This window comes from Pygocentrus nattereri, chromosome 21 (assembly GCF_015220715.1).
Source record: "Pygocentrus nattereri isolate fPygNat1 chromosome 21, fPygNat1.pri, whole genome shotgun sequence".
NCBI lineage: Eukaryota > Metazoa > Chordata > Actinopteri > Characiformes > Serrasalmidae > Pygocentrus > Pygocentrus nattereri.
In genome coordinates, this window is record NC_051231.1 from 35585881 (window position 1) to 35612734 (window position 26854).

A 26854-nucleotide genomic window follows, 5' to 3' on the forward strand; every position below is an offset into this window, starting at 1 on the left:
CAGATACACAAATACCCACACACACACACACACACACACACACTCAGATACACAAACACCCACACCCACACACATACACACACACACACACACTCAGATACACAAACACCCACACACACACTCAGGTACATAAACACCCACACACACACACACACACACTCAGATACACAAACACCCACACACACACTCAGGTACATAAACACCCACACACACACACACACACACTCAGATACACAAACACGCACACACACACACACACACACTCAGATACACAAACACCCCCCCCCCACACACACACACTCAGATACACAAACACCCCCACACACACACACACACACACTCAGATACACAAACACCCCCACACACACACACACACACTCAGATACACAAACACACACACACACACACACACACACACGTTCTATTGTATTCTATTCTGAGTAACATCACTGTGATGTGTTCCCCGTATTTGATTAATATTATTGTTCATGTTCTTGACGAGTTTCTTGAGTGGACTGTATATAAACACTCAGACAGGGCAGGCAGGTGCACCTGTGCTGACTCAGGTGAGTCTGAGTAGGGAGAGGTCAGATCAACACCTGCTCGCGCATGTGACCTCATCGTTACATGATCATATGCAGATGTGAGGTGTTTGGCTCTCCGGGATTCGGTTCCTCTTCAGTTTCTATTCCTTTATCCTCACAGGCTGATCATTCACCACGGATTTACACCGAGAGAGACGATCAGGGTGAATCAGAGCGGATCACTCGGTAAGCTCGTTATCAGCTGGACATTCCTGCAGGTCTCACACTCTGGAGATCAAGGCCCGGTCCTACTTCTCAGTTTCACCCCTTGTTTTGGAGTGTTGCCCCTTGTTCCTGAGCTACAGGGCAGTGGTTGAGATCTTCCTCTGAAATGAGCCCCTCTAATAAAAGAGCATCACTTCATTAACAGCTACTAGCGCCGCTCTGTAGGCGACCCTGCCCGTCTGCAGGGACAGCAGAGGAGGGGAAAGTTCAGCTCCTCACTGCTGGGCTTTAGTTACATTTAGGGATCATACGCCTTCAAAGAGGGGGGCAGTTATTTATTATCACCCCCCCTAATTCTTCAGTGATATGAAGTCAGAGATTCTCCAGATTCTCGTTTGAATTTTCCCGTTCCACCTTAAATGGAGCAGCAGGTACATTCTGGAGCTTCAGGCGTCAGAACTGCTGGACTATTTAAGGTGGAACGGGAGAGTTGGAGAGGCGTCAGCACTACTAGTGATATTTGATGCTTGTTATGAAGAAAAGATCAAACCGTGTTTACTGTCATTTATAACAGAGGAAATTCTCACTTTTCTGGGTTCCTTTGGTCTCTTGAGCTCCAACTCAGGTTCTTCTTTCTCACATCTCCGTTTGGAGGGTCATGTAGCCCCAGCACTTCACCCCACCCCTCTGTCTCAACAGGAATCAGGACCCCCCACACCTAGATGAGAACATGCTGAGTGGAGGGGGCGAGGGGTGAAGTGGGCCTTGAACTCTTCACCTGCTCAGATCCTCAGGCCTCAAATCACTGAACTAAAGCCCTAAAACATCTGGCCTTTCATCTTCATCTGTAAGATTATTATTATTATTGTTATTATTATTATTGTTGTTGTTGTTGTTGTTGTTGTTGTTGATGATGATGATGACGTTTCTTTATTAAAAGTCAGCACTGTGTGTGTTTGGGTTTAAATCATCATGATTGGCCAACAGCTAATCCCAGTGTAGGAGGGCGTGGCTCATGGCGCTCGTGGCTCATCCCCCTCAGGGTTCAGCCTCGCGCGGCTGAGGGCTGAAGAGTCAGCGCGTGCAGCGGGTGGACGAGGAGGGACGAGTAGGGACGAGTCCGGCCTTCAGGTAAAATAAATCAGCAGAGACGCGGTTTAAAGCGTTTCACTGACCAGCTGGACAGTCCGTGCGCTGTTTAGACCGTTTTAGTGACCAGCTGGACCGTCCGTGCGCTGTTTAGACCGTTTTAGTGACCAGCTGGACCGTCCGTGCGCTGTTTAGACCGTTTTAGTGACCAGCTGGACCGTCCGTGCGCTGTTTAGATCGAGGGGACAGACAGAGCAGATGATTTGAATGACCAGGTGAAAATGCAGGTCCACGCCCGGACTGAGCCTGTTGTCGGGGGTCAGCGGCTGTGAGCGGTGGGTTTAGATAGGAGAAGGTTTATAAGGTGTTTCATGTGAATAAAAGAGAAATTAAGCCCGAGTTTTAGTCCCTGGGCTGAGGAACCTTTACATGGGGTCGTATGATGGTATATAAGGTCACGTGTTGTGTTAAGTGTGTATTAATGTTCTATATGTGGTTAAGGGTCTACAGTGGGTCTGCAGTGGGTCTATATTGGTTCTATATTGGGTCTGCAGTGGGTCTATATTGGTTCTATATTGGGTCTGCTGTGGGTCTTTATTGGGTCTGCTGTGGGTCTTTATTGGGTCTGCTGTGGGTCTGCAGTGGGTCTGCTGGGCTGTTATCATTAATCCTGGATTGATAATCTGATCAGCTGCCTGGCGTTAATGTCAGGCCAGTGTCTGTTTATAGTTGCAGTCTCAGGGTTAAGCGCTATATTAGGATACAGGGCGGGATCAGAGGTGAGCTGTAATCTCTGGGCTGTAACTGGACACACACCTCACAGCCTGACAGGACCCCTCCACTCATATTCTAGAATCCCCCATAACTCAGAGGTTCAGAGGGTTTGATGTCTTTACAGTGGTGGTGAAGTGTGATACAGTGGTGATTCCATGGCTGTACATGTTTAACGACATGTTTAATTATGAAGAGAGGATAATTAGTGCTGTTTAATTGGATTTGGTGCAGCACTGGGTGTGAAATGTGAATAAAAATAATGATCATATTTCTTTAAGAAATGCGCTTGTAACTTATCAGATGCCAGAAAAAATAAACATTGTGTATCATAAAAAAACTACTTAAAGTATCGTGATATGACCTTTTACAGTGTCGCGCATCTGTAGCCTCCAGTTACAATTAAGAAAACGATGCTGATTGATGGCAACATCATATTAATCAGCGTCTACGCTCTGCAGCTGCCCTCGCCTGACTTCAGCTGTTTCTTCAAATCTGCAGCCTCAGTGCTGTTGACACTGTGCGCTTACTGCTCAGACGCTCTTTAAACAGGACCTGAAACAGGTTTATGTCGTTAAGGCATCGCATTCAGCTGTCGAGTGAAGGCGATTAAGGCTGAGACGCTCTTTATGTGCTGCTGTTCTCGCTCTAGGGCTGCGGGGTTCATTCTCAGAAAACAAGGTACGACACCATCACTGGGGTGGAACCCTCGAGGCTCCATCTCAGGGCCTTTAGTCAGGGAACATAACTGAACCATAATCCAATGAGATGATCTGTTCTAAGCTGGACTGACTCCACCCGCCTCGCCTCGCCTCCAGGCTTTTACTCTACTGCTCTGCTTTAAAACATTCGGTTATGAAAAGGAACAAATACCAACTTTTCACCTGGAGAACCTGATTTAAGCTCCACCATCAGACCTTAGAACCACTGTAGAACCTCTGAGGGAACGTTTACACTGTTTTACCTCGATGAAGGAGAAACGTTCCTGCATGGTACCTTCATTTCTAACAGTGTGTGTTGTTTATGTAATATTATTGAGAAATTGGCGTTTGCAGCATTGATACTGTAGAGTGCAGCGATATGCTAATGAACCCTCTAATCACAGTGCAGTGATCGTCCAACCAATCACGGCTCCAGGACGGTTTCTGTAGGTGTTGTGATGAACCAGCTTACACGTGCACTTTAACCTCTTATTCTCCAGGGTATTTTTGGGTTTGTCCGTCTGAATTTACACCAAATCGTAAGGATAATCACTCAGTAACTGCATGAAATAAAAAGCTCCTCAGATTAACAGAACGTGTGTTTTCTGATCTCCACATCTCCATACGCTTACGATTCACTGCTGAAAGCCAAAAATCTGCGCCGCTCTTTGTGTTGTTCTCTAAAAGTGATGTTTCCAGAGCAGATCACTGAAGAGACGCCGTCTGTTTATAGTTTAGAGCCCAGATTTGGGGAAAAACGGCTCGACTTTCAGTAGAAAAACAAACTGAGTTCAGCTTCTTTTATTATAAGGGTTTAAAATGACATCACCGTCTATTAGACTGGAGAGAAGAGCTACAGCCTCACACGACGCCCAGCTTCTGAATGGAGCTCATGGATATGAACGTTATGAAGAACATGACCAAGTGGGTTTGGACCACCGGTGGTCTCGAGGAGTTTAAGCCCAGTGAAATGAATTGATTTTGATTAAAGTGGCTACTCGTGGGGGTTTGTGTGTATCGTGCAGCCCCAGTGAGCTGCAGTATCACTAATCCTGGTGTGTTTTTAACCACAGGGAGTCAGTTGTGAACATTGAGCCGCGATGGGTCGGAAGGAAATCAACTGCAGCTGGAAAAAAGTCACCAGCAACATCAAGGACGTGTTTGACTTCAAGGAAGTGCTCGGATCGTAAGTACAGGCTCAGCACCTTCACAGTGGCCGCTCTCAGGGGTTTCACCTGGCCGCTCTCAGGGGTTTCACCTGGCCGCTCTCAGGGGTTTCACCTGGCCGCTCTCAGGGGTTTCACCTGGCCGCTCTCAGGGGTTTCACCTGGCCGCTCTCAGGGGTTACACCTGGCCGCTCTCAGGGGTTTCACCTGGCCACAACACGTCTAGAGTCAAATCCAACAGGCCGCGCTCGCGCTGTGGGGAGTGTACCTGTCTGAACAGCACACCTGTCTGATCGGCCTGCACTCCGTGTGGACCTGTCGCCGTCTATGAAGCGAGTCATAAACCACTGCATCTGAATCTGCTCTCTTTCTGGGCTCCTCTAAGCGTTACTGGAATCCGCTGAGTGGATTTTCACGAGACCTACTTTACCTGTTCCCAGAGGAGTTCATTTTAATCCGGGATCGTCTCGGGTTTGGACAGATTAGGGGATTAAAGGGGGGAGAGGCCAAGCTCCATTTTTATCAATGAAGCCACTTCAGCCTCGTCTTCTATTACAGCTTCTGAAGACACCAGTGCAGTTCCTGTTTCTCATTCTAATCATCAAATCAGATCAGATCAAATTCATTTGTAGCACTTTTTAAAACGGATGTGGTCACAAAGCTGCTTCACAGAATTCCAGTAAAGACAGAGTTTTAACAGGAATGTAAAACCCCCCGGTGAGCAAGCCAGGGGGCGCCAGTGGCAAGGAGAACCTCCCTCAGAGCTATGGAAGAAACCTTGGGAGGAGCCAGGCTCACCAGGGGGGACCCGTCCTCCTCTGGTCAGACTACCTACAAGTGATTATACTACTAATATTAATAGCAGTAATATTAGTAGTAGGAATAGCTGGGAGTCCATGAGAACATCAGCGTAGGGTGGGCAGCTAGTCCAGGGCAGGTGGTGGCAGCTGGGCGTGGGCAGCTGGTCTGAAGTGGGCAGCAGGAGAGCTCGACAGTCAGTCGTCCTTCGGTGTCTGACCGGACATGTGGGCGGTCGTATACTCAGGAAAAAAGGCAGGGAGAGGGAATTAGTCTTATTCTGTTTGTATGTAAAACAGGGAATGTGAACATTTCCGCAGTGTGGCTAACGACTCCGGCAGATCTGACTATGACAGCTCATTACAGTCTCTTACAGTCTCTTACAGTCTCTACTGCAGTCACTGCTGAGATTCTGTTGCTTTTATTGCAGCCTCTAGTGCAGCTGCGGTTGTAGCCTCTGTTGCAGCTTCTCTTGCGGGTTTGGATGGATTGTTGGATTAAGTGTAGAGACTCCAAACTTCATTTTAATCAATGAAGCCATTGTAACTTCTGTTGAAACGCTTCATGGCTTCTTTTGCAGCCTCTGTCGCAGCGTCTATCACAGCTTCTGTTCAGTCTCTGTCGCAGCGACTGTTTTTCTGTTGAGTCCTTTATTGTGATTTTTGCTGCAGTAACTGTTGCGACCTCTGTTTCTGCCTCTGTCACAGCACCTCTACCTGCATTACAGCTTATTGGATTAAGAGAGGCCGAGCTCCATTTTTAGCAGTGAAGTCACAGCAGCCTGTTGTCGTGGGTCGACACTTGTTTGACCACCAAGCCTAGATACTATTTATGGTTGGTTAAATTAAACAGATTCAATAGTTTGTTGTAAGAAAATAAAAGAATCGATCGAACTGAAAAATATGAGAAGACTCTTCAGAATTCAGAGTCCTTTATTGCTCTGGAGCAGGGAGAATGCTTCCCAATGGGCCCCTGGGCGACACTCACACACATACAGGGATTGTACACGTTTTATACCCTCAGTAAGGGTGGGGTGACATCGCACCACCTCTTTTTATCTCCTGATCTCATGACACCACCATTATATCCAGCTTGACATCCATGCGTCCATCCTATGGGATCATGTGGGAACCTTGATCTCCAAGCCTAGTCTGAATCATTTTTAATAAAGACACTGTACCGGGCGCTTCCTGACACATTCTAGCATGATCGCTGGTGTTTCTCCATCTCGGCTTTTGGCCTTGAGAAGTTCACTAGTTCACTTGCTCCCTATAAAGTGTCTGTCTTCTCTCTTACGCCCTACTGAGGAAGCTGTTTTAGGGCACTTGCTCCAATATATTAGGCCATTGTACTTTATGATTTATCCTGCATAATACGAGACATTTTAATTTTAGGAATCTTTAATTTACATCACTCTGCTGTAACCCGTCATCCGCTTGGCCCTTATTGCAGCTTCTGCTGTGTTTTGCGTCTTTTATTACAGCCACTGTTATGCACTCTGTTGCTGTCTTCATTATGCCGTCCATCGTAGCCTCTAAACAGCCTTGTCCCGTGTTGCAGTCTTCACTGACATGTACTGATTATTGGCTTAAGAGAGGCTGAGCTCCATTTTTATCAATGAAGCTGCTTTAACCTCTAACACAACCTCTGCTGTAACGCCGTCTTCTGTTGCGGCCTCTGTCGGAAGCTCAGCCTACGCTAAACAGTAAAGTGACACTTAACTTATGTTTATTTACAAAAAACATCATCTTCTATTTTTCTGTTTTCACTTTGATACAGAATTTACTAATCACTGCTTTCTGTGTTCGTTCACACACCGTCCTCTATAATGTTCATATGATCCACACAGTCGCTCTGACAGACTGTAATACACTACAGGAAGCGTAGGGGGCGATACGGCTTCTACTGTTTCATTTAAAAAGCTCTATAATGTTCATATGATCCACACAGTCGCTCTGACAGACTGTAATACACTACAGGAAGCGTAGGGGGCGATACGGCTTCTACTGTTTCATTTAAAAAGCTCTATAATGTTCATATGATCCACACAGTCGCTCTGACAGACTGTAATACACTACAGGAAGCGTAGGGGGCGATACGGCTTCTACTGTTTCATTTAAAAAGCTCTATAATGTTCATATGATCCACACAGTCGCTCTGACAGACTGTAATACACTACAGGAAGCGTAGGGGGCGATACGGCTTCTACTGTTTCATTTAAAAAGCTCTATAATGATCATATGATCCACACAGTCGCTCTGACGGACTGTAATACACTACAGGAAGCGTAGGGGGCGATACGGCTTCTACTGTTTCATTTAAAAAGCTCTATAATGTTCATATGATCCACACAGTCGCTCTGACAGACTGTAATACACTACAGGAAGCGTAGGGGGCGATACGGCTTCTACTGTTTCATTTAAAAAGCTCTATAATGTTCATATGATCCACACAGTCGCTCTGACAGACTGTAATACACTACAGGAAGCGTAGGGGGCGATACGGCTTCTACTGTTTCATTTAAAAAGCTCTATAATGTTCATATGATCCACACAGTCGCTCTGACGGACTGTAATACACTACAGGAAGCGTAGGGGGCGATACGGCTTCTACTGTTTCATTTAAAAAGCTCTATAATGTTCATATGATCCACACAGTCGCTCTGACGGACTGTAATACACTACAGGAAGCGTAGGGGGCGATACGGCTTCTACTGTTTCATTTAAAAAGCTCTATAATGTTCATATGATCCACACAGTCGCTCTGACGGACTGTAATACACTACAGGAAGCGTAGGGGGCGATACGGCTTCTACTGTTTCATTTAAAAAGCTCTATAATGTTCAGATGATCCACACAGTCGCTCTGACGGACTGTAATACACTACAGGAAGCGTAGGGGGCGATACGGCTTCTACTGTTTCATTTAAAAAGCTCTATAATGTTCAGATGATCCACACAGTCGCTCTGACGGACTGTAATACACTACAGGAAGCGTAGGGGGCGATACGGCTTCTACTGTTTCATTTAAAAAGCTCTATAATGTTCAGATGATCCACACAGTCGCTCTGACAGACTGTAATACACTACAGGAAGCGTAGGGGGCGATACGGCTTCTACTGTTTCATTTAAAAAGCTCTATAATGTTCAGATGATCCACACAGTCGCTCTGACGGACTGTAATACACTACAGGAAGCGTAGGGGGCGATACGGCTTCTACTGTTTCATTTAAAAAGCTCTATAATGTTCAGATCATCCACACAGTCGCTCTGACGGACTGTAATACACTACAGGAAGCGTAGGGGGCGATACGGCTTCTACTGTTTCATTTAAAAAGCTCTATAATGTTCAGATGATCCACACAGTCGCTCTGACGGACTGTAATACACTACAGGAAGCGTAGGGGGCGATACGGCTTCTACTGTTTCATTTAAAAAGCTCTGTATTGTAAATGTCTGCAGGGGCTCATTCTCCGAGGTGTTCCTGGTGAGGGAGAGGAAGACGGGGAATTTCTATGCCCTGAAATGTGTGAAGAAGAAGCAGCTGGATCACAGCAACCTGGAGAACGAGATCACCGTCCTCAGGAGGTCTGAGAACCACACTTTAGATGCTATTCACAGAACACGGCTGTCACGTTACCACAGTTCTGACTTTGATGTGAAATGTAGCATCAGAGTTGCTGTGATGACTTGATTAAGCTCAGTTACTCTAATTTCAACAGTAATCGCTTCAGATTTACTGTCTCTATGGAGCTGAATTGCTGAGAAAGGCTGCTTGCCTCGCAGTGCGGCTTCCTCGCTGCCCCGTCTACCAGCCCACTGGCCCCTCTTAGCGGTGAGCTGGGGGGGTGATTGATGGAGAATGTGCTCTAGATGGGTCTATGTAGAACCTTTTATGATAATGGTTCCCAGAAAGGGTTCTTTTGTTGCTACACTGTCAGGCTTGTAACAGTAGGAGAACCTGTTTTGGTGCCAGATAAAACCATTTTCATCTACAGCACATCCTCCATCAGTCTGAACGATTTCACCCTGCAAATCATGCTTAGAGTGTGCGTGGTTCTATATAGAACCATTTTCTTTACTGAAGAACCCTTGAAGAACCATCTTTCAGTGTGTACTGTGCTTCTTCAGTGTGTAATGTCTATTCTTCTTCATCTTATTAATCGTAATTTAGTCTTTACATTTATTTCATGATATCCAAACCTTTATGCTTCTGTGATGTTCCAGTGTTTGGTGTAAACATCATATTTTTGGTAAATATCTGTAAAATATCGGATTCCTTGTCTTTAATAATCTATAACTGTGTCTGTCCTGAGGAGCGTGAATGTAATGATTGCTTCTAATCTGTTTTTTCAGGATTAAGCATAAGAATGTCGTGGGTCTGGAGGATTTCTATGAAACTCGCACACACTACTACCTCGTCATGGAGCTGTGAGTCTCTGTCGTCCTCAGATGTAGATGATGTGTGAATGTTAAGTCGAGTCAGACCACATGACTCTTACCCTGAGTTTAGACCTGATTCTCAGTCCGAGTCGAGTCGAAAATACAGCAAGTAAACAAAGAAAGTTCTCTGATGTGAGGAGCGAAGCTTTTAATGAGCTGAATTTAAGGTACAATCGAGTTTATGTACCTTTAAAACCTTAAACATCAAAGTCTTTAGATCCACTGCTCTCGCAAACATGTCAGACAGAAAGAACGAACTTTATCGATCCCAGAGGTGAATTGCAGTGTTTCAGTAGTAAGACGTATATTTACACACAAACTCACATAAACTACGCAGAAAATTAGAAATCAGTCCAGATGGAAGTTAAAGTAAAAGAAATAAAGTATATTTACATATTCACGTGGCGTATGAGACGCGCTGTATTTACAGACAGCAGGCGCTGAGTGGTGTGAGGAGTTCTAACAGCGCGTATTATAGACATCACTAACTGTGAGCTGCATCACTACTGTAGTGAAAAGTGTCGTTACAGTAGCTGTGATATTGTACAGTGTGTATTGATCAAAGCGGAGATACAGTGATGTGGTTCAGCTCAGCGCAGACAGCAGGAGATCAGTACCGTCTCCGCGGTGACGAGGCTCGCTGTAGAGCCGTGCAGCAGCAGGTAAGAAAGATGTTTATCTGCTGCTTCTTTACTGCGTCACAGCAGAGAAAACAGGAGAACGCGCGAGTCCCGTTCGGTTCAGCAGCGCCTGAAAAGTTTCGTGTGTGATCCGTAATCGTTTAGTGTGGATCAGGTAGTGTGAACAGCCTGTTAAGACGGAAAAGTCGTGTGGTAAACTCAAGGCTTTGAAAATGTCGTGTTTTTAGCTCATGTGTATTTTGTGTGTGTGTGTGTGTGTGTGTGTGTGTGTGTGTGTGTGTGTGTGTGTGTGTGTGTGTGTGTGTGTGTGTCAGGGTCTCTGGAGGAGAGCTGTTTGACCGTATCCTGGACAGAGGTGTGTATACGGAGAAGGACGCCAGCCACGTGATCCGGCAGGTGCTGGAGGCCGTGGCTTACCTGCACCAGAACAGCATCGTCCACAGAGACCTGAAGGTACAAACGCACACCTGTGCCCTGATGCAGCGCCTTGAAGCAGCGCTCTGGGTGACGTTCGCCCAGCAGACGCAGCCTCGTCTGGCAGGAACAGGGCTTTTAACACTGTAAGGTCAGCAGCGTTACTCTGACCACTGCATCAGACCTGCTTTATTTTCTGACAGTGGAGATTAAGCACATCCTCAGACTCGAGAGCTACACATCAGGATGAATTGAGCTCCAGGATGTCAGGCAGCGATTAGCTGACTCTGCATGTTTTCAGTCTTACAGTTTCAGTTTCAGTCCAGCGACTGCTCAAAAAAACAGGAGAGTTTGGGAAAAAACTGCGTCAGAGCTCAGACAACGAGGCGGTCCTGGTGCTCGGCTACACTAACCTGGTAGCTAACGTTAGCATATGTGGTACCAAGTTTGCCTAAAGGAGGCGAGTTGGAAGCGTCAGGAGGAAAAGCAGCGTCAGTAAACTCTGCGAGACGACCAGGCCGGTCAGCCTGTCGGCCGTTAGACTTTCAATCATTTTCCACATTATTCAGTCATAATTCATCATCAGCTCATATCTCAGGACCGTGGCCGCCCTGGTTCTAACACAAACGCCTGTCTCTGTCCTCAGCCAGAGAACCTGCTCTACTATAACCAGGATGAGAACGCCAAGATCATGATCAGTGACTTCGGACTGTCCAAGATGGCTGACCACGGCGTCATGCACACAGCGTGTGGAACTCCGGGATACGTCGGTACGTGCGGTGCGCTTGGGTTCGTGGGGTTCAGCGTTCCGGTATTACAGCCTGCGCTGTGGAGGAGGTTCTGCCCAGCTGTGTGCGATTCTCAGAACCGATTAACGGCCGTCTGTGTGTGTTTCTCTGTTCCACAGCTCCGGAGATTCTGGCCCAGAAGCCCTACAGTAAAGCCGTGGACTGCTGGTCTATTGGAGTCATCAGTTACATCCTGTTAGTGCGCTGCTAAAACTCCACACACACACGATACACGCCCATAAAACATCTCAGCGCTGCTAAAACTCCACACACACACGATACACGCCCATAAAACATCTCAGCGCTGCTAAAACTCCACACACACACGATACACGCCCATAAAACATCTCAGCGCTGCTAAAACTCCACACACACACGATACACGCCCATAAAACATCTCAGCGCTGCTAAAACTCCACACGCACACACAATATACGCCCATAAAACATCTCAGCACTGCTAAAACTCCACACACGCACGATACACGCCCATAAAACATCTCAGCGCTGCTAAAACTCCACACGCACACACGATACACGCCCATAAAACATCTCAGCGCTGCTAAAACTACACACGCACACACGATACACGCCCATAAAACATCTCAGCGCTGCTAAAACTACACACGCACACACGATACACGCCCATAAAACATCTCAGCGCTGCTAAAACTCCACACACGCACGATACACGCCCATAAAACATCTCAGCGCTGCTAAAACTCCACACGCACACACGATATATGCCCATAAAACATCTCAGCACTGCTAAAACTCCACACACGATACACGCCCATAAAACATCTCAGCGCTGCTAAAACTCCACACGCACACACGATACACACCCATAAAACATCTCAGCGCTGCTAAAACTACACACGCACACACGATACACGCCCATAAAACATCTCAGCGCTGCTAAAACTACACACACGCACGATACACGCCCATAAAACATCTCAGCGCTGCTAAAACTACACACGCACACACGATACACGCCCATAAAACATCTTAGCCCTGCTAAAACTACACAGGCACACACGATACACGCCCATAAAACATCTCAGCGCTGCTAAAACTCCACACGCACACACGATACACGCCCATAAAACATCTCAGCGCTGCTAAAACTACACACGCACACACGATACACGCCCATAAAACATCTTAGCCCTGCTAAAACTACACAGGCACACACGATACACGCCCATAAAACATCTCAGCGCTGCTAAAACTCCACACGCACACACGATACACGCCCATAAAACATCTCAGCGCTGCTAAAACTCCACACGCACACACGATACACGCCCATAAAACATCTCAGCGCTGCTAAAACTCCACACGCACACACGATACACGCCCATAAAACATCTCAGCGCTGCTAAAACTCCACACGCGCACACGATACACGCCCATAAAACATCTCAGCGCTGCTAAAACTCCACACGCACACACGATACACGCCCATAAAACATCTCAGCGCTGCTAAAACTCCACACACGCACACACGATACACGCCCATAAAACATCTCAGCGCTGCTAAAACTCCACACGCACACACGATACACGCCCATAAAACATCTCAGCGCTGCTAAAACTCCACACGCACACACGATACACGCCCATAAAACATCTCAGCGCTGCTAAAACTCCACACGCACACACGATACACGCCCATAAAACATCTCAGCGCTGCTAAAACTCCACACGCACACACGATACACGCCCATAAAACATCTCAGCGCTGCTAAAACTCCACACGCACACACGATACACGCCCATAAAACATCTCAGCGCTGCTAAAACTCCACACGCACACACGATACACGCCCATAAAACATCTCAGCGCTGCTAAAACTACACACACGCACGATACACGCCCATAAAACATCTCAGCGCTGCTAAAACTCCACACAGTCCGAGTATTATTTTATCACCCAATAAGAACTTTATTAAACTGTTCCACCTTCTGTAGATGTTTCTACAAGACATTTCTATATACGTCTTTCCAGAAATAATACTTAATACAAGCACAACTGTCTGGTATTATAAACCCCTGAAGGACTCGGCAACATTGTAAATGAGGGGCACCCTCGATGTTCTCCGGGACTAAATAAAGGTTGATTGATTGATTGAGGAACCCAGAGCGAAGCAGCGCTGCTGGAACATGTGGTGTGTGTAAGACTGCGATTAGCCTGTAAACACCGACTCACAGGGGCTGCTTTGCTGTGTGCAGGCTGAGCGGATATCCCCCCTTTTACGACGACAACGAGACTCGTCTCTTCTCCAAGATCATGCGGGCGGAGTACGCCTTCCACTCCCCGTACTGGGACAACATCTCCGAGTCAGGTACACACAGTCACTCACACATGCACACTTACTCGCGCACACACACACACACACACACACACACACACACACACACACACACACACACACACACACACAGACACACTCATGCACTCACTCACTCACAAACACACACACTCTCTCACACTCACAGGAGGCAGCTTAAGGTCTTTAAGCAGAGCTGAGTTGTGTTGAATTTCAGTTTAATGTTGTGTTACAGCGAAAGACTTTATCAGGAACATGTTGGAGAAAAACCCCAAGAAGCGCTTCACCAGTGAGCAGGCGCTGCGGCACCCATGGTGAGGAGCAGGGGACTTGGTGGGGAAACGGGGTAACTTGCAGAACCCAGGTAGCTCAGAGGATCATGGTAACTCAGACATTTGTCAGTTTAGGAAAGCAGGTGAACTCACAGAACCAAGGTAACCCAGGGAAGCGGGTAATTCAGGAAAACAGGTAACTTTGGGAAGTGAGGTAAATCAAAGTGGGATTACTCAGAAAAACTGGTTACTCTGGGAAGTGGGGTGACTGACAAGTGGGGTAACTGTGGGAGGCAGGATAAATAAATGGGGTAACTTAAAGAAACTGGTAACTGAGGAAAAGGGTAACTCACAGAAACAGGCAGCCCGTTTTTCTGCTTGGTTATCTGACCTTCGACTCCTTGATCTGATTGGTCTGCAGGATCAAGGGTGAGACGGCGCGGACGCAGGACATCTACGAATCCGTGTGTGAACAGTTCCAGAAGAACTTTGCTAAATCTAAGTGGAAGGTGGGAACAGTGAGCTTGGATTTCACGCTGCCTTGGGTTTCCAGGGCTGAATTCTCTTAGACTCGTTCAGTTAAAGCAGTACGACGGAGCAGCTGCTTCTCTGAGGAAGACGCAGTTTTTTGACATGAAAGTAAAGATACTGCGCTAAGTAGCCACTTCACATCAGATCACTCAGTCCTGCCCCTCTCGAGCACTGAGCTGCACTCTGAGGTCAGTTAGTCCAGTTTATGGTCAGAGGAGTGACATCAGACTGTAATGAGTTAATGAGACAACAGGGATTAGAGAGCGGATGGAAAAGCCAGTCTCTTGGGGTTAGCTGTTAGCCATTAGCCTAGCCTAGTTAAATATGGCTCTTATTAAAAGTGAAGGGACATCCAGAATAACCCGCCACTGTTACTCTGCAGAAAAGTTTAATTGAGCGTCCAAAATAGTTTTATCTGTAAAAAGTACACGTAAGTACCCTGTACCGTCATACATACCCAAGCAGCCAGTAACCTTAAGTACACTGTGATATACTTTTTTGCACACAGCGCCCACTGCTGGTCTGAAAGGGTTACTGTAATAACAGCCTGTCCCTGATTGTGTGTTACAGCGGGCCTACAACGCCACAGTGGCGATCAGCCACATGAAGAAGCTGCAGGCGGCTCATAGCGAGCCGCCGGTTCCTCAGCCGCTCCCCCTCATCCAGGTGGTGGACGTGTCCGACAGACTCCACCCAGACTGCCTGCTGGACACCAACGGCAACCCTTCCTCAGGTCACATGACGCTGGAACCGCACGGTGATGTCAACCGGGCTCAGTGCCCCCTGAAAGCATGCAAGAGTGAACCCCTCCATTCACTGGTCGTCACGGAGACAGGAAAACACGCCTACCACTCCGAGTCCGAGCTGTCCGGCACGACCAGCAGGTAAAACTCACACCGGAGAGGTTTTCACCGTCATAACAGCTCAGACAATAAACCAGCCAGTCGGGCTGAGCAGTAGAGCTGGAACTCTCAACATGTTTTTCCTGATTACTTAATATTGCTAATTATTGCTAATTATTAATTGTATTTCCTGAGTCTAAAGAGTGCTTTAAAAACAGCCTGGAGTTTTTATCCTGCTGTAATATATTCTAAACGATGTAAACGCAGCAGCATGAGTTTTGACTGACTCACTAAATTCTCTACACTGGAAATATCTCATGCTAGCCAGCTCTGCTAGCTTAAACTAGCTTATCCTGCTAATTGAAAATAGCTAATGCTAGCCAAATCTGCTAAGTACAAATAGCTACAACTGGCTAACTGAAAGAAGCTAACTCTGCTAACTGGAGACAGGTTAATTTGCTAACTGAAAATAGCTTGCCCTGCTAACAAGCATAGCTAGCTCTGCTAACTGAAAATAGCTCATGCTAGCCAGCTCTGCTAAGTAACAATAGCTAACGGGGGCTTATGGAAAGTAGCTAGCCGTGCTAACTGAAAGTAGCTGGCTAACTCTGCTAAGTTGTAGGTGAACAGCTCGGCTTCTCCTCCCTGTGTAGAGAGTAAGAGGCGCGCGGCGCCACCCGGTGGACTAATGCAGCCACTTTGGTTCTGAGAATTGAAACATCACAGTTTAATTAAAGAATGGCCCAAACGAGCAGCGGCGCTGTGTGTGTTCTAACTGCCGTGTGTGTTTCAGCGGTCAGGGAACGGCCTGTGGGGTGAACCGATCGAGTCAGCCACTGCAGACCGGAGTCTGCTCCATGATGTAAACAGCAGACTGCTGACTGACAGCTGTCAATCATTTCAGGTTAGTAGCCACTGCCTAATTAACACACACACTCACTCACACACTCCTTAACGCATGTGTTAGTGAGGAGGTCCACAGGGCCGAGGCGCTATGACCGCTTTGTTTTTGACTAGATAGTTAAGCCAAATAAACAGCATCAGAAACACAATCACGTCTGTTAGAGACCCTGAACACCTCACGTCTGTTAGAAACCCTCAGCACCTCACGTCCGTTGGAGAAACCCTCAGCACTACATGTCCGTTGGAGAAACCCTCAGCACCTCACGTCCGTTGGAGAAACCCTCAGCACCTCACGTCCGTTGGAGAAACCCTCAGCACCTCACGTCCGTTGGAGAAACCCTCAGCACCTCACGTCCGTTGGAGAAACCCTCAGCACCTCACGTCCGTTGGAGAAACCCTCAGCACCTCACGTCCGTTGGAGAAACCCTCAGCACCTCACGTCCGTTGGAGAAACCCTCAGCATCTCACGTCCGTTGGAGAAACCCTCAGCACCTCACGTCCGTTGGAGAAACCCTCAGCATCTCACGTCCGTTGGAGAAACCCTCAGCATCTCACGTCCGTTGGAGAAACCCTCAGCACCTCACGTCCGTTGGAGAAACCCTCAGCACCTCACGTCCGTTGGAGAAACCCTCAGCACCTCACGTCCGTTGGAGAAACCCTCAGCACCTCACGTCCGTTGGAGAAACCCTCAGCACCTCACGTCCGTTGGAGAAACCCTCAGCACCTCACGCCCGTTGGAGAAACCCTCAGCACCTCACGCCCGTTGGAGAAACCCTCAGCACCTCACGCCCGTTGGAGAAACCCTCAGCACCTCACGCCCGTTGGAGAAACCCTCAGCACCTCACGTCTGAGGACAGCGTGATGATTTAGACATTGATGCTAATCAGTGGGCTTTGAGCTCTGATTATATTTATGTTTATATTTATACACATATATATATATTCACGAGAACTGATGGACTCCCTCCTGTGAATCTGGAAACATCTGCTTTTGTAGAGAAATGTCAGGTCGGTGGTTTGATTCTAATAAATAAGTGTTTTTATAAGTATGACTGAACCAGTCTGTGTTCTTTCTTTCTTCTGTGCATGTGCAGCGTTTGAGGCGGCGAGTGCGTGTCTCTGTTTTGGCCGGACTGAGCCGGTTCTGAGCTTGCACAGCGTTTCTCTGGAGGATCCAGAACCACTCCGGACCCGACTGAGCCCAGAGATGCCGCCGTGCCAACAGACTTGTTCTTTATCTTTATAGAAACATGAGCGGAGACTCTCCTTGTTTTTGAGAAGAGCTGCATATCCATCTTATTTCTCTATTATTTATGAGTTATTACACTTGAGAGTATAATTAATGAGTAATAACATCGCTAAGGGGCGCTGAGTGACTCGGCTCGGTCGAGGTCCAGGTCGGTGCTGCTGAGCCGTTTCATCACAGGTTTCATCTCTGATAAGGTAAAGATACAGTCGTGTGCTGAAGTACGTGCTCCCCTGGTCAAAGTCCATGTTGTTATTGATTGAGTGTAAATAAGTTACACATCCTCTACAGACACACACTTCTACACACTTTAATACACACTGGATGTAAAGATTTTCTCCAGTCTGATTAAATTCATTCCGCTTACAGATTCAGACTGAGGTGTTTATTCTCACTCTACTCAACAGTTTGATGAAAATCTTCGTTTTCATGCTCACTACAAGTAATCCGATGCAAAATGACGCGCTTGCGTAGAGAACCACTCAGTGTAGGCCATGACACTAAGTAGTTACCGTGACAACCAGCATCACGTGAAGTCCAGTCAGAGTGAGATGAGCAGCAGTGAGCAGTGATTGTGTTTTTAACTGCTTTAAAATGACGTCAGACTCAGGACACGTGGTTCTGCAGATGGATTCCATATAGAAACTTTTTGACAAGGGTTCTGTGTAGCACCAAAAAGGGTTCTTCTACTGTTACAAGCTTGGCATCGTACCAACACTAGAACCCTTTTTGGTGGTCTGTAGAACCATATACAACACATTCTCCATCATTCTGAGGAACCATTCAACCATGTAGAGAACCACTAAGTCATGCAGATGGTGTTCGTGGTTCACCGTCATTACTGAATAACCTTTGGAGAACCATCGATTTAAAGTGTGTGGATTCATTTTAACCATAATATCCTGTTGCTTGACAACATGAACACGGATATCTAGATCTGTGCCCCAGCACTGCTGTGATTGGTTGGAGGGCTCATTTGCATATTTCACCCTGGCTGTTGTTGGTATGGTGGCGCATGCAGCCCTGATGTGACCGTATGAGTGTCTGCATTTGAGCTGTAGCTGCTGCAGGTCTGCAGGTCACTCACATCATGACTGTTTCTTCTGAAATATAAGGCCTGCTTACAGTAGGAGCTGTGTGTCCTGATGAAACGCCCTTCCTGTGTTTTATCATGTATGAAATATTTATTTATGTGACGTTAATAAGCACTTTAATCATGTCTTTACTGAACCATCATGTATTAAAATCTGCATCGCAGTTTGTCTCCTGCTGTGTTTGTGGTGTGATGAGTCCTGTTTCAGAGTCCATTTAGAGTCCAAACTGCTGAGTTTACTTCTCACCTTAATCAGCCTTAACGAGTCTGGTCAGCCGGTCAGCAGCTTCTGAAGTGAATTACCTGGAGCAGGTGTGTCAGCCTGAGGCTGGAGCCAGGCTCTGCAGTAGGTGGATCTTCAGAAGCAGAGCTGCTCGCTGTGGGTGATGTGTTTATTTCCACGGTCTCTCTGTGATTTCAGTCCTGTCCGAATGCACCGGTCATTTTACTGAGATTACGGTGTCTTTGACCTTCAATAAAACAAGCCATGAAAATAACGAGGTTATATTAATCCTGCACCAATGAACTCATCAGTAAAACACCATCCTGTCCTGTGGGAAAGGGGCTTCTAGAGTTTGGAAGCTGAAGAAGTGTTTCATGTTGTGTGATGACCTCAACAGGACCAGCGTTGGATTAAGGACTATTGCGTCTGCTGTTTGTCTCTTTTCTCGCTAGCGTAAGCGGACTAGCAAAGCCAGCTAAGTTCTTAATAATGTTTTTAATAGTCGTTTTGGTCTGGCAGAGTTGGTGGAGAAAGCCCAGTGATTGGCTGAGACTCCTTTGTTGGTTATGAGCAGTGCTGGACAGTAACTGAGTAACTGAGTAAATGTAATTGGTTTCTGTACTTTAGTATTTTTGGTGTATCTGTACTGAAGTTTCTCCGTTCTGGGCGTCTTTTTCCTTTCACTCCACTACATTTCAGAGTCTAATATCCAACTTTTTCCTCCTACATTTTGAGAAATCTGTCGTTCCTTTTGGTTTCTGTGTGTATAAAAACGTAACATGTCAAAACGAAAGAAGCGCAAAGCCAGAGCACCAATCAGGGCCCAGCGGTCACTTTGTTTAGAGCTGGTTTTGACCTGTTGGTCATACCGACCCAGTGCAGCACGCGGTTCAACGTCAGCGCAGCAGCGTAAAACTTTGGGAGAGTCTGTTCAATATAAATGATGAACTAACCTAACTTTGTGTAAATAGAGCTCAATATAGAAATATGTCCACATATGCAGTCGAGACTGACGCGGCTTTTTTCTGAATTTCTACAAACACCATTTCATTTTATAGTAAATGAGTTTGGGCTGGTTTATGTTTATGAACAGACGCCTACAGATCAACATAGTAAAGGAGCTCATCTGTGATCCTGAGTTTAAAGCCAGTTTTTATTCAACTTAAACTTGGAACTAAGTTGTAAATAAATCTGAAACTGAAACTTTGCTTGTGTGTAAAAAGTGATTTCAGAGCCACTCGGTTCTCCCTGATGGAAACTGTTTACCTTCAGTGTTTTGTGCTTCTGATCATTTTAATAGACGTCAGCGTCACTAATTAATGACGTTCTATTAAAAGACTGGTTTACCAAGAGAGACGCTGGAGGACTTTCACCTGAAATGAGTTCATGAAGCCAGTCTGGTTATAAAAATGATAACAGGACATCAGAGCCAGAATTACTCTTTTAGTACTTTTACTTTATACTTAAGTACATTTGAAGGGAAATACTTTAGTACTTTTACTCAAGTGGAGGTCTAAAGGGAGGAGCTTCTACTTTACTGGAGGAATATTTTACCCTGGGGGTCTCGACTTTAACTCCAGTACAGGGTTTGTGTTCTTCGTCCAGCTCTGGTGTGGAGTGAGATGGTGAGGGTAAATATTTATGTTTAGTAGCGTTTGTTCTGTTATACGTAAACAGCAGAGAACTCTCACCTGTGTGTTTCCTTTATTCTACAGTAAACAGGTTTGGGCAGCAGAGGGCGGGGCTTTGCTGCTAGAGTGATGATTGATTGGCAAGCGGAGCAGCTCATTGGCTGTTCGCGCTCACTGACGTCATTAAAGTTCCTGTAACTCGAGTTTAAAAGCTCTTAAATATCACAGCGGTGTTAAAGTGTTTATGCTGCTCGGGAAATGAAGGAATTCTTTACATTAAAATGTTTCAGCGTTTATAAATCTGTGATTTTACTCCATATCAACCCATTCATTCTGGACTCGCTCGGGAGCGCCCCCTAGCGCCCGAGAAACCCGGAATTCTCCTCTCTACAGGTTCTCTGACAGGTTCGAAAACTTCATTCAGCACTTTAGCTCTTCTCAGCTCTGACTGTTAGCAGGTGGAGACGTTTGCTGTGAGCATAAAGCTCAATTTAACTGCAGCAAATAAAATCTAGTTTAATTTCTGCCATTTCTGATTTTCCCTCCTGGTTCAGAGCTGCAGCTGAATTTCATGCATGTTGTGTTGCCCTCTGCCTTCTCTTGGTCAGACACTCATGTTTTTCACGTCCAGTAAAATATCAGATGTTTATCTTTAGGTGTAGCTTTGGACCAAATGTCCAGAGATGCTGTAGTGAAATAACACACAACACACCTGTTGACTAAAATCTCAGACCATGTCGTTTTATTTAAAAATACTTTTTAAGACTTTTCATTTGTAAAATGGGTTTCTCCCCCAAAAGGGAAATAAGGGGGGCTTGTTAAACAGAATGCTGTAACAGAAGCTGGGATGTTCAGGGTCTGATGAGCGTGAGCGCCCCCTGGTGTCGCACTCAGTCCTGGCACATCATCAGCTTATCAGCTTTTTTGTTGATCTCGTTTATCAGGTCCTGCAGTTTAACGTCCAGCCCGGCCAGACGCTCCGATTTTTCCAGAAGGTCCTCTGTCGTGTTCTGGAGAGAGCGCTCTTTATCTGAGAGAGACAGAGAGAGACAGAGGGAGAGAGAGAGAGAGAGAGACAGAGGGAGAGAGAGAGAGAGGGGGGGGGAGAGAGAGAGAGAGACAGAGGGAGAGAGAGAGACAGAGAGAGAGAGAGAGAGGGGGGGAGAGAGAGAGAGAGAGGGGGGGGGGAGAGAGAGAGAGGGGGGGGGAGAGAGAGAGAGAGACAGAGGGAGAGAGAGAGACAGAGGGAGAGAGAGAGAGAGGGGGGGGGAGAGAGAGAGACAGAGCGAGAGACAGGGAGAGAGAGAGACAGGGAGAGAGAGGGAGAGATTAATGATGTTTTCATCACTGCTACACATAAAATGTGCCTTATATTACTAAGAAAACAGTGAAAAGTGGACATTAAGTGGACATTAAGTTGTACAGCATCTCCTGTTCTTTATGAAACTGTGCTAAACAGCAGGGGGCGCTATGATGTAATTGTCCAACCCAAGAGTACCTGAGAGTTTCTGCATCATGTCCAGAGTCTCCTGGACGAGTGCTGTGGCGTCCTGCTGTAGCGCCTGCAGCCGCTCGTCTGCAGCGTTAGCCTCGCTGCTGGCGTTCGCTTTCTGCTTCAGCTTCTCCAGCTGCTCCTGCAGAGCCTCCAGCTCCTACGTACACACACACACTGTTACTAACACACAACTCCACCTCCACAGTGATAACAGACCAGTAAAGGCCATGTTGAGGTCAGTTTGTTCGTACCGCGGCTGCCAGGTCAGCCTCCAGCTGAGCTCCTCCTGCCTGTTTCTCAGCCTCTCCTGCCTGATCTCCAGCCTTCTGCACCTCCTCCTTCAGCCCCTCCAGCAGGGGGCGCATCAACTGCAGCAACACCGGCACCTCCCCCAGAGTCCGCTCTATGGGAGCCAACGCCTCATCCACCTGAGAGAGAGAGAGAGAGAGAGACAGAGCGAGACAGTGAGAGCGAGAGCGAGAGAGAGAGAGAGAGACAGAGCAAGACAGTGAGAGAGAGAGAGAGACAGAGCAAGACAGTGAGAGAGAGACAGACAGCGAGAGAGTGAGAGGGAGAGAGAGAGCGAGAGAGAGGGAGAGAGAGAGCGAGAGAGAGAGAGAGAGACAGAGCAAGACAGTGAGAGAGAGAGAGAGAGAGAGAGACAGAGCAAGACAGTGAGAGAGAGAGAGAGACAGAGAGAGACAGTGAGAGAGGGAGAGAGAGAGACAGACAGCGAGAGAGTGAGAGGGAGAGAGAGAGCGAGAGAGAGAGAGAGAGGGAGAGAGAGCGAGAGAGAGAGAGAGAGAGAGAGAGAGAGAGAGAGAGAGAGAGAGAGAGAGAGAGAGCGAGAGAGACAGAGAGAGAGAGAGAGGGAGAGAGAGAGCGAGAGAGAGACAGAGAGAGAGAGAGAGAGACAGAGAGAGAGGGAGAGAGAGAGCGAGAGAGACAGAGAGAGAGAGAGAGCGAGAGAGACAGAGAGAGAGGGAGAGAGACAGAGAGAGAGAGAGAGAGGGAGAGAGAGAGCGAGAGAGACAGAGAGAGAGAGAGAGAGAGAGTCATCATAATGGCTCTATTTCGCTAAAGCAGGTTTCTGATGGACAGTGCAGCAGTCACCACAATCTGATTCCACAGGTGAACCTGGGGTCGTATCACAGAACCATCTTAACTCTGAAATCTGATGTGTTTGGTCTCCATGACGACTTCAGTACAGACTGAGTTTAGTTTAGTAGCTATTCCAGAATATCAGCTCCTTCCTTCATGACCTCATCATGAACTCCAGATCAGAAAACAGCATCACACAAACATCCTGACTAGACTAAACCTCCTAAATCCTGTCCTAACTTCAGGATGAACCCCAGCAGGGTCCTGACTTCTGTTTAAGGTCCGTTTCTCTGGTTCTGAGGCGGCTGAGTCAGGCAGCGTAGTTCACTACCAGCATAATGAGCTCCATTTATTCCTACTGTAAAACGCGGCTTTCACTGGGAGATGATTTTCTCTTCTAACTCTGCGTTTTAAACATCTCAGACGCTGCCGACTCGAACTCCACCGCCCCTCTGATCACCTTCCTGTGTTAATGTAGATGATGGAGTATTACAGTGATGGTGGTAAATAATGAGGAGGCGGAGCTGAACGTGTCTCTGTTAATTAGGAGGAGGAACGTCAGCGCGCTCAGCTAAAGAGCTTGGGAAATGGAGACTGAAACTGGGGAGCGGCGACTCTGATAAATAGCAGGGGGCGACTGATAAATAGCAGGGGGCGACTGATAAACAGCAGGGGGCGCTCTGATAAACAGCAGGGGGCGACTCTCACACTATTCACTACTTACAGTTTATCACGTTTTAGCTCTGTTTGAGCTTTTATGTCAGTAACAGCAGCTTAATTCACATTTTAACACTATTCTGATGACATGTTTACGTTTCAGCTGTGTGTTGCTAGGAAACAGACTTGACAGCTAATTGTCGACTCTGATCAAGCAGGTTTCCTAACTGGAGAGAAGATGTTGTAAGATTTGATTCTGTAATACGAGACAGAAAGAGGACGTTTCTGAAATACGAGCCCAGGTCACCGATACGGTGGACAGGAGCAGCTCTGATGGACGAGGTGGAGGGTGAGTGTCGGTACCTTCTGCACGTCATCCTGCACTTTGTTCACAATGTCCTGGCTCTGCTTCAGGTTCTCCTCCATGTTCGTGATGCTGTCTTCACTTTCATTTAGTTTGTCCAGCAGCCTGTCAGTGTCGTCCTGCAGCAGCATCGACTCATTCCTGAAAACAAACAAACAACCAGGTAAACAACTACACAACAGCAAGACAAACAGCCTTTAACTTTAACCTGAGCTGTAAAATCACTACATTCATAAAGCACTTCAGATGCGATCTGATGACGTTCTGATCCTCAGTCTATGATTAGCCACAGCTGGAATTCAAAGAGAGCCAGTTAGCAGGGTTAGCTAGTGTTAAATAGAGTAAATGTTTATTTTTTCAGGTTTAAGATACTGTTCAGACTTTAGTGTGCATGCTGCTTGTTTTCTCTGCACCCTATAGGTGGCACTGTGCTGCTGTAGCTGCAGTGTGTGGTAACGTTCTGCAGTGTTTTGTGAGCGTCCTGTAGGTGGCGCTGTGCTGATGGAGCTGCAGTGTGTGGTAGCATTCTGGACTATTTTGTGAGCGTCCTGTAGGTGGCGCTGTGCTGATGGAGCTGCAGTGTGTGGTAGCATTCTGGACTATTTTGTGAGCGTCCTGTAGGTGGTGCTGTGCTGATGGAGCTGCAGTGTGTGGTAACGTTCTGCAGTGTTTTGTGATCGTCCTGTAGGTGGCGCTGTGCTGATGGAGCTGCAGTGTGTGGTAGCATTCTGGACTATTTTGTGAGCGTCCTGTAGGTGGCGCTGTGCTGATGGAGCTGCAGTGTGTGGTAGCATTCTGGACTATTTTGTGAGCGTCCTGTAGGTGGCGCTGTGCTGGTGGAGCTGCAGTGTGTGGTAGCATTCTGGACTATTTTGTGAGCGTCCTGTAGGTGGCGCTGTGCTGATGGAGCTGCAGTGTGTGGTAGCATTCTGGACTATTTTGTGAGCGTCCTGTAGGTGGTGCTGTGCTGATGGAGCTGCAGTGTGTGGTAACGTTCTGCAGTGTTTTGTGATCGTCCTGTAGGTGGCGCTGTGCTGATGGAGCTGCAGTGTGTGGTAGCATTCTGGACTATTTTGTGAGCGTCCTGTAGGTGGCGCTGTGCTGATGGAGCTGCAGTGTGTGGTAGCATTCTGGACTATTTTGTGAGCGTCCTGTAGGTGGCGCTGTGCTGGTGGAGCTGCAGTGTGTGGTAGCATTCTGGACTATTTTGTGAGCGTCCTGTAGGTGGCGCTGTGCTGATGGAGCTGCAGTGTGTGGTAGCATTCTGGACTATTTTGTGAGCGTCCTGTAGGTGGTGCTGTGCTGATGGAGCTGCAGTGTGTGGTAACGTTCTGCAGCGTTTTGTGATCGTCCTGTAGGTGGCGCTGTGCTGATGGAGCTGCAGTGTGTGGTAGCATTCTGGACTATTTTGTGAGCGTCCTGTAGGTGGTGCTGTGCTGATGGAGCTGCAGTGTGTGGTAACGTTCTGCAGTGTTTTGTGAGCGTCCTGTAGGTGGTGCTGTGCCAGTGGAGCTGCAGTGTGTGGTAGCGTTCTGCAGTGTTTTGTGAGCGTCCTGTAGGTGGCGCTGTGCTGGTGGAGCTGCAGTGTGTGGTAATGTTCTGCAGTCTTTTGTGAGCGTCCTGTAGGTGGCGCTGTGCTCATGGAGCTGCGGTGTGTGGTAGCGTTCTGCAGTGTTTTGTGAGTGTCCTGTAGGTGGCGCTGTGCTGATGGAGCGGCAGTGTGTGGTAATGTTCTGCAGTGTTTTGTGAGTGTCCTGCAGGTGGCGCTGTGCTGTTGTAGCTGCAGTGTAGTAGCATTCTGCAGTGTTTTGTGAGCGTCCTGTAGGTGGTGCTGTGCTGGTGGAGCTGCAGTGTGTGGTAATGTTCTGCAGTGTTTTGTGAGTGTCCTGCAGGTGGCGCTGTGCTGTTGTAGCTGCAGTGTAGTAGCATTCTGCAGTGTTTTGTGAGCGTCCTGTAGGTGGTGCTGTGCTGGTGGAGCTGCAGTGTGTGGTAATGTTCTGCAGTGTTTTGTGAGTGTCCTGCAGGTGGCGCTGTGCTGTTGTAGCTGCAGTGTAGTAGCATTCTGCAGTGTTTTGTGAGTGTCCTGTAGGTGGCGCTGTGCTGATGGAGCGGCAGTGTGTGGTAATGTTCTGCAGTGTTTTGTGAGTGTCCTGCAGGTGGCGCTGTGCTGTTGTAGCTGCAGTGTAGTAGCATTCTGCAGTGTTTTGTGAGCGTCCTGTAGGTGGTGCTGTGCTGGTGGAGCTGCAGTGTGTGGTAATGTTCTGCAGTGTTTTGTGAGTGTCCTGCAGGTGGCGCTGTGCTGTTGTAGCTGCAGTGTAGTAGCATTCTGCAGTGTTTTGTGAGTGTCCTGTAGGTGGCGCTGTGCTGATGGAGCGGCAGTGTGTGGTAATGTTCTGCAGTGTTTTGTGAGTGTCCTGCAGGTGGCGCTGTGCTGTTGTAGCTGCAGTGTAGTAGCATTCTGCAGTGTTTTGTGAGCGTCCTGTAGGTGGTGCTGTGCTGGTGGAGCTGCAGTGTGTGGTAATGTTCTGCAGTGTTTTGTGAGTGTCCTGCAGGTGGCGCTGTGCTGTTGTAGCTGCAGTGTAGTAGCATTCTGCAGTGTTTTG

At 47.4% G+C, this 26854-nt stretch overlaps 2 protein-coding genes across 4 annotated transcripts in view; one reads left to right on the forward strand and one right to left on the reverse strand.

Annotated features, from left to right (window-relative positions):
* The first annotated feature begins 555 nt into the window (after window positions 1-555).
* On the forward strand, window positions 556-18944 carry camk1ga (calcium/calmodulin-dependent protein kinase IGa). 3 transcript variants are annotated; one of them, XM_037532087.1, is made up of 16 exons: window positions 556-566; window positions 706-770; window positions 1449-1596; window positions 1737-1880; window positions 4384-4496; window positions 8735-8860; window positions 9629-9703; window positions 10671-10809; window positions 11417-11540; window positions 11678-11753; window positions 13797-13909; window positions 14130-14208; window positions 14588-14675; window positions 15268-15581; window positions 16333-16443; window positions 17536-18944. In XM_037532087.1, exons 5-15 carry the CDS (start codon window positions 4411-4413, stop codon window positions 16403-16405), a joined length of 1293 nt encoding a protein of 430 aa, XP_037387984.1. In that variant the 5' UTR covers window positions 556-566; window positions 706-770; window positions 1449-1596; window positions 1737-1880; window positions 4384-4410; the 3' UTR covers window positions 16406-16443; window positions 17536-18944. The 3 variants fall into 3 exon arrangements, with proteins under 3 accessions (XP_037387984.1, XP_017542341.1, XP_017542343.1); XM_017686852.2 differs by lacking the exon at window positions 556-566 and having other exon boundaries at window positions 606-770; XM_017686854.2 differs by lacking the exons at window positions 556-566; window positions 17536-18944 and adding an exon at window positions 16632-17490 and having other exon boundaries at window positions 606-770.
* Window positions 18945-21354: 2410 nt separating this feature from the next.
* Window positions 21355-26854, reverse strand: part of si:ch1073-15f12.3 (laminin subunit beta-3) — a 22872-nt gene continuing 17372 nt past the window's right edge. The window contains exons 19-22 of the mRNA XM_037532147.1: window positions 24251-24392; window positions 22381-22557; window positions 22133-22286; window positions 21355-21664 (exon numbers count right to left, since the gene is read on the reverse strand). Coding sequence (XP_037388044.1) covers window positions 21525-21664; window positions 22133-22286; window positions 22381-22557; window positions 24251-24392 — 613 coding nt within the window. The 3' untranslated portion in view covers window positions 21355-21524. The remainder of the gene's footprint in view (window positions 21665-22132; window positions 22287-22380; window positions 22558-24250; window positions 24393-26854) is intronic.

Coding starts and splice junctions, on each gene's coding strand:
- camk1ga (XM_037532087.1), top strand. CDS start 4,411: ATGGGTCGGAAGGAAATCAACTGCAGCTGGAAAAAAGTCACCAGCAAC. Junction 11,754..13,796: donor GGAGTCATCAGTTACATCCT/GTTAGTGCGCTG, acceptor TGCTGTGTGCAG/GCTGAGCGGATATCCCCCCT. Junction 14,209..14,587: donor CAGGCGCTGCGGCACCCATG/GTGAGGAGCAGG, acceptor ATTGGTCTGCAG/GATCAAGGGTGAGACGGCGC.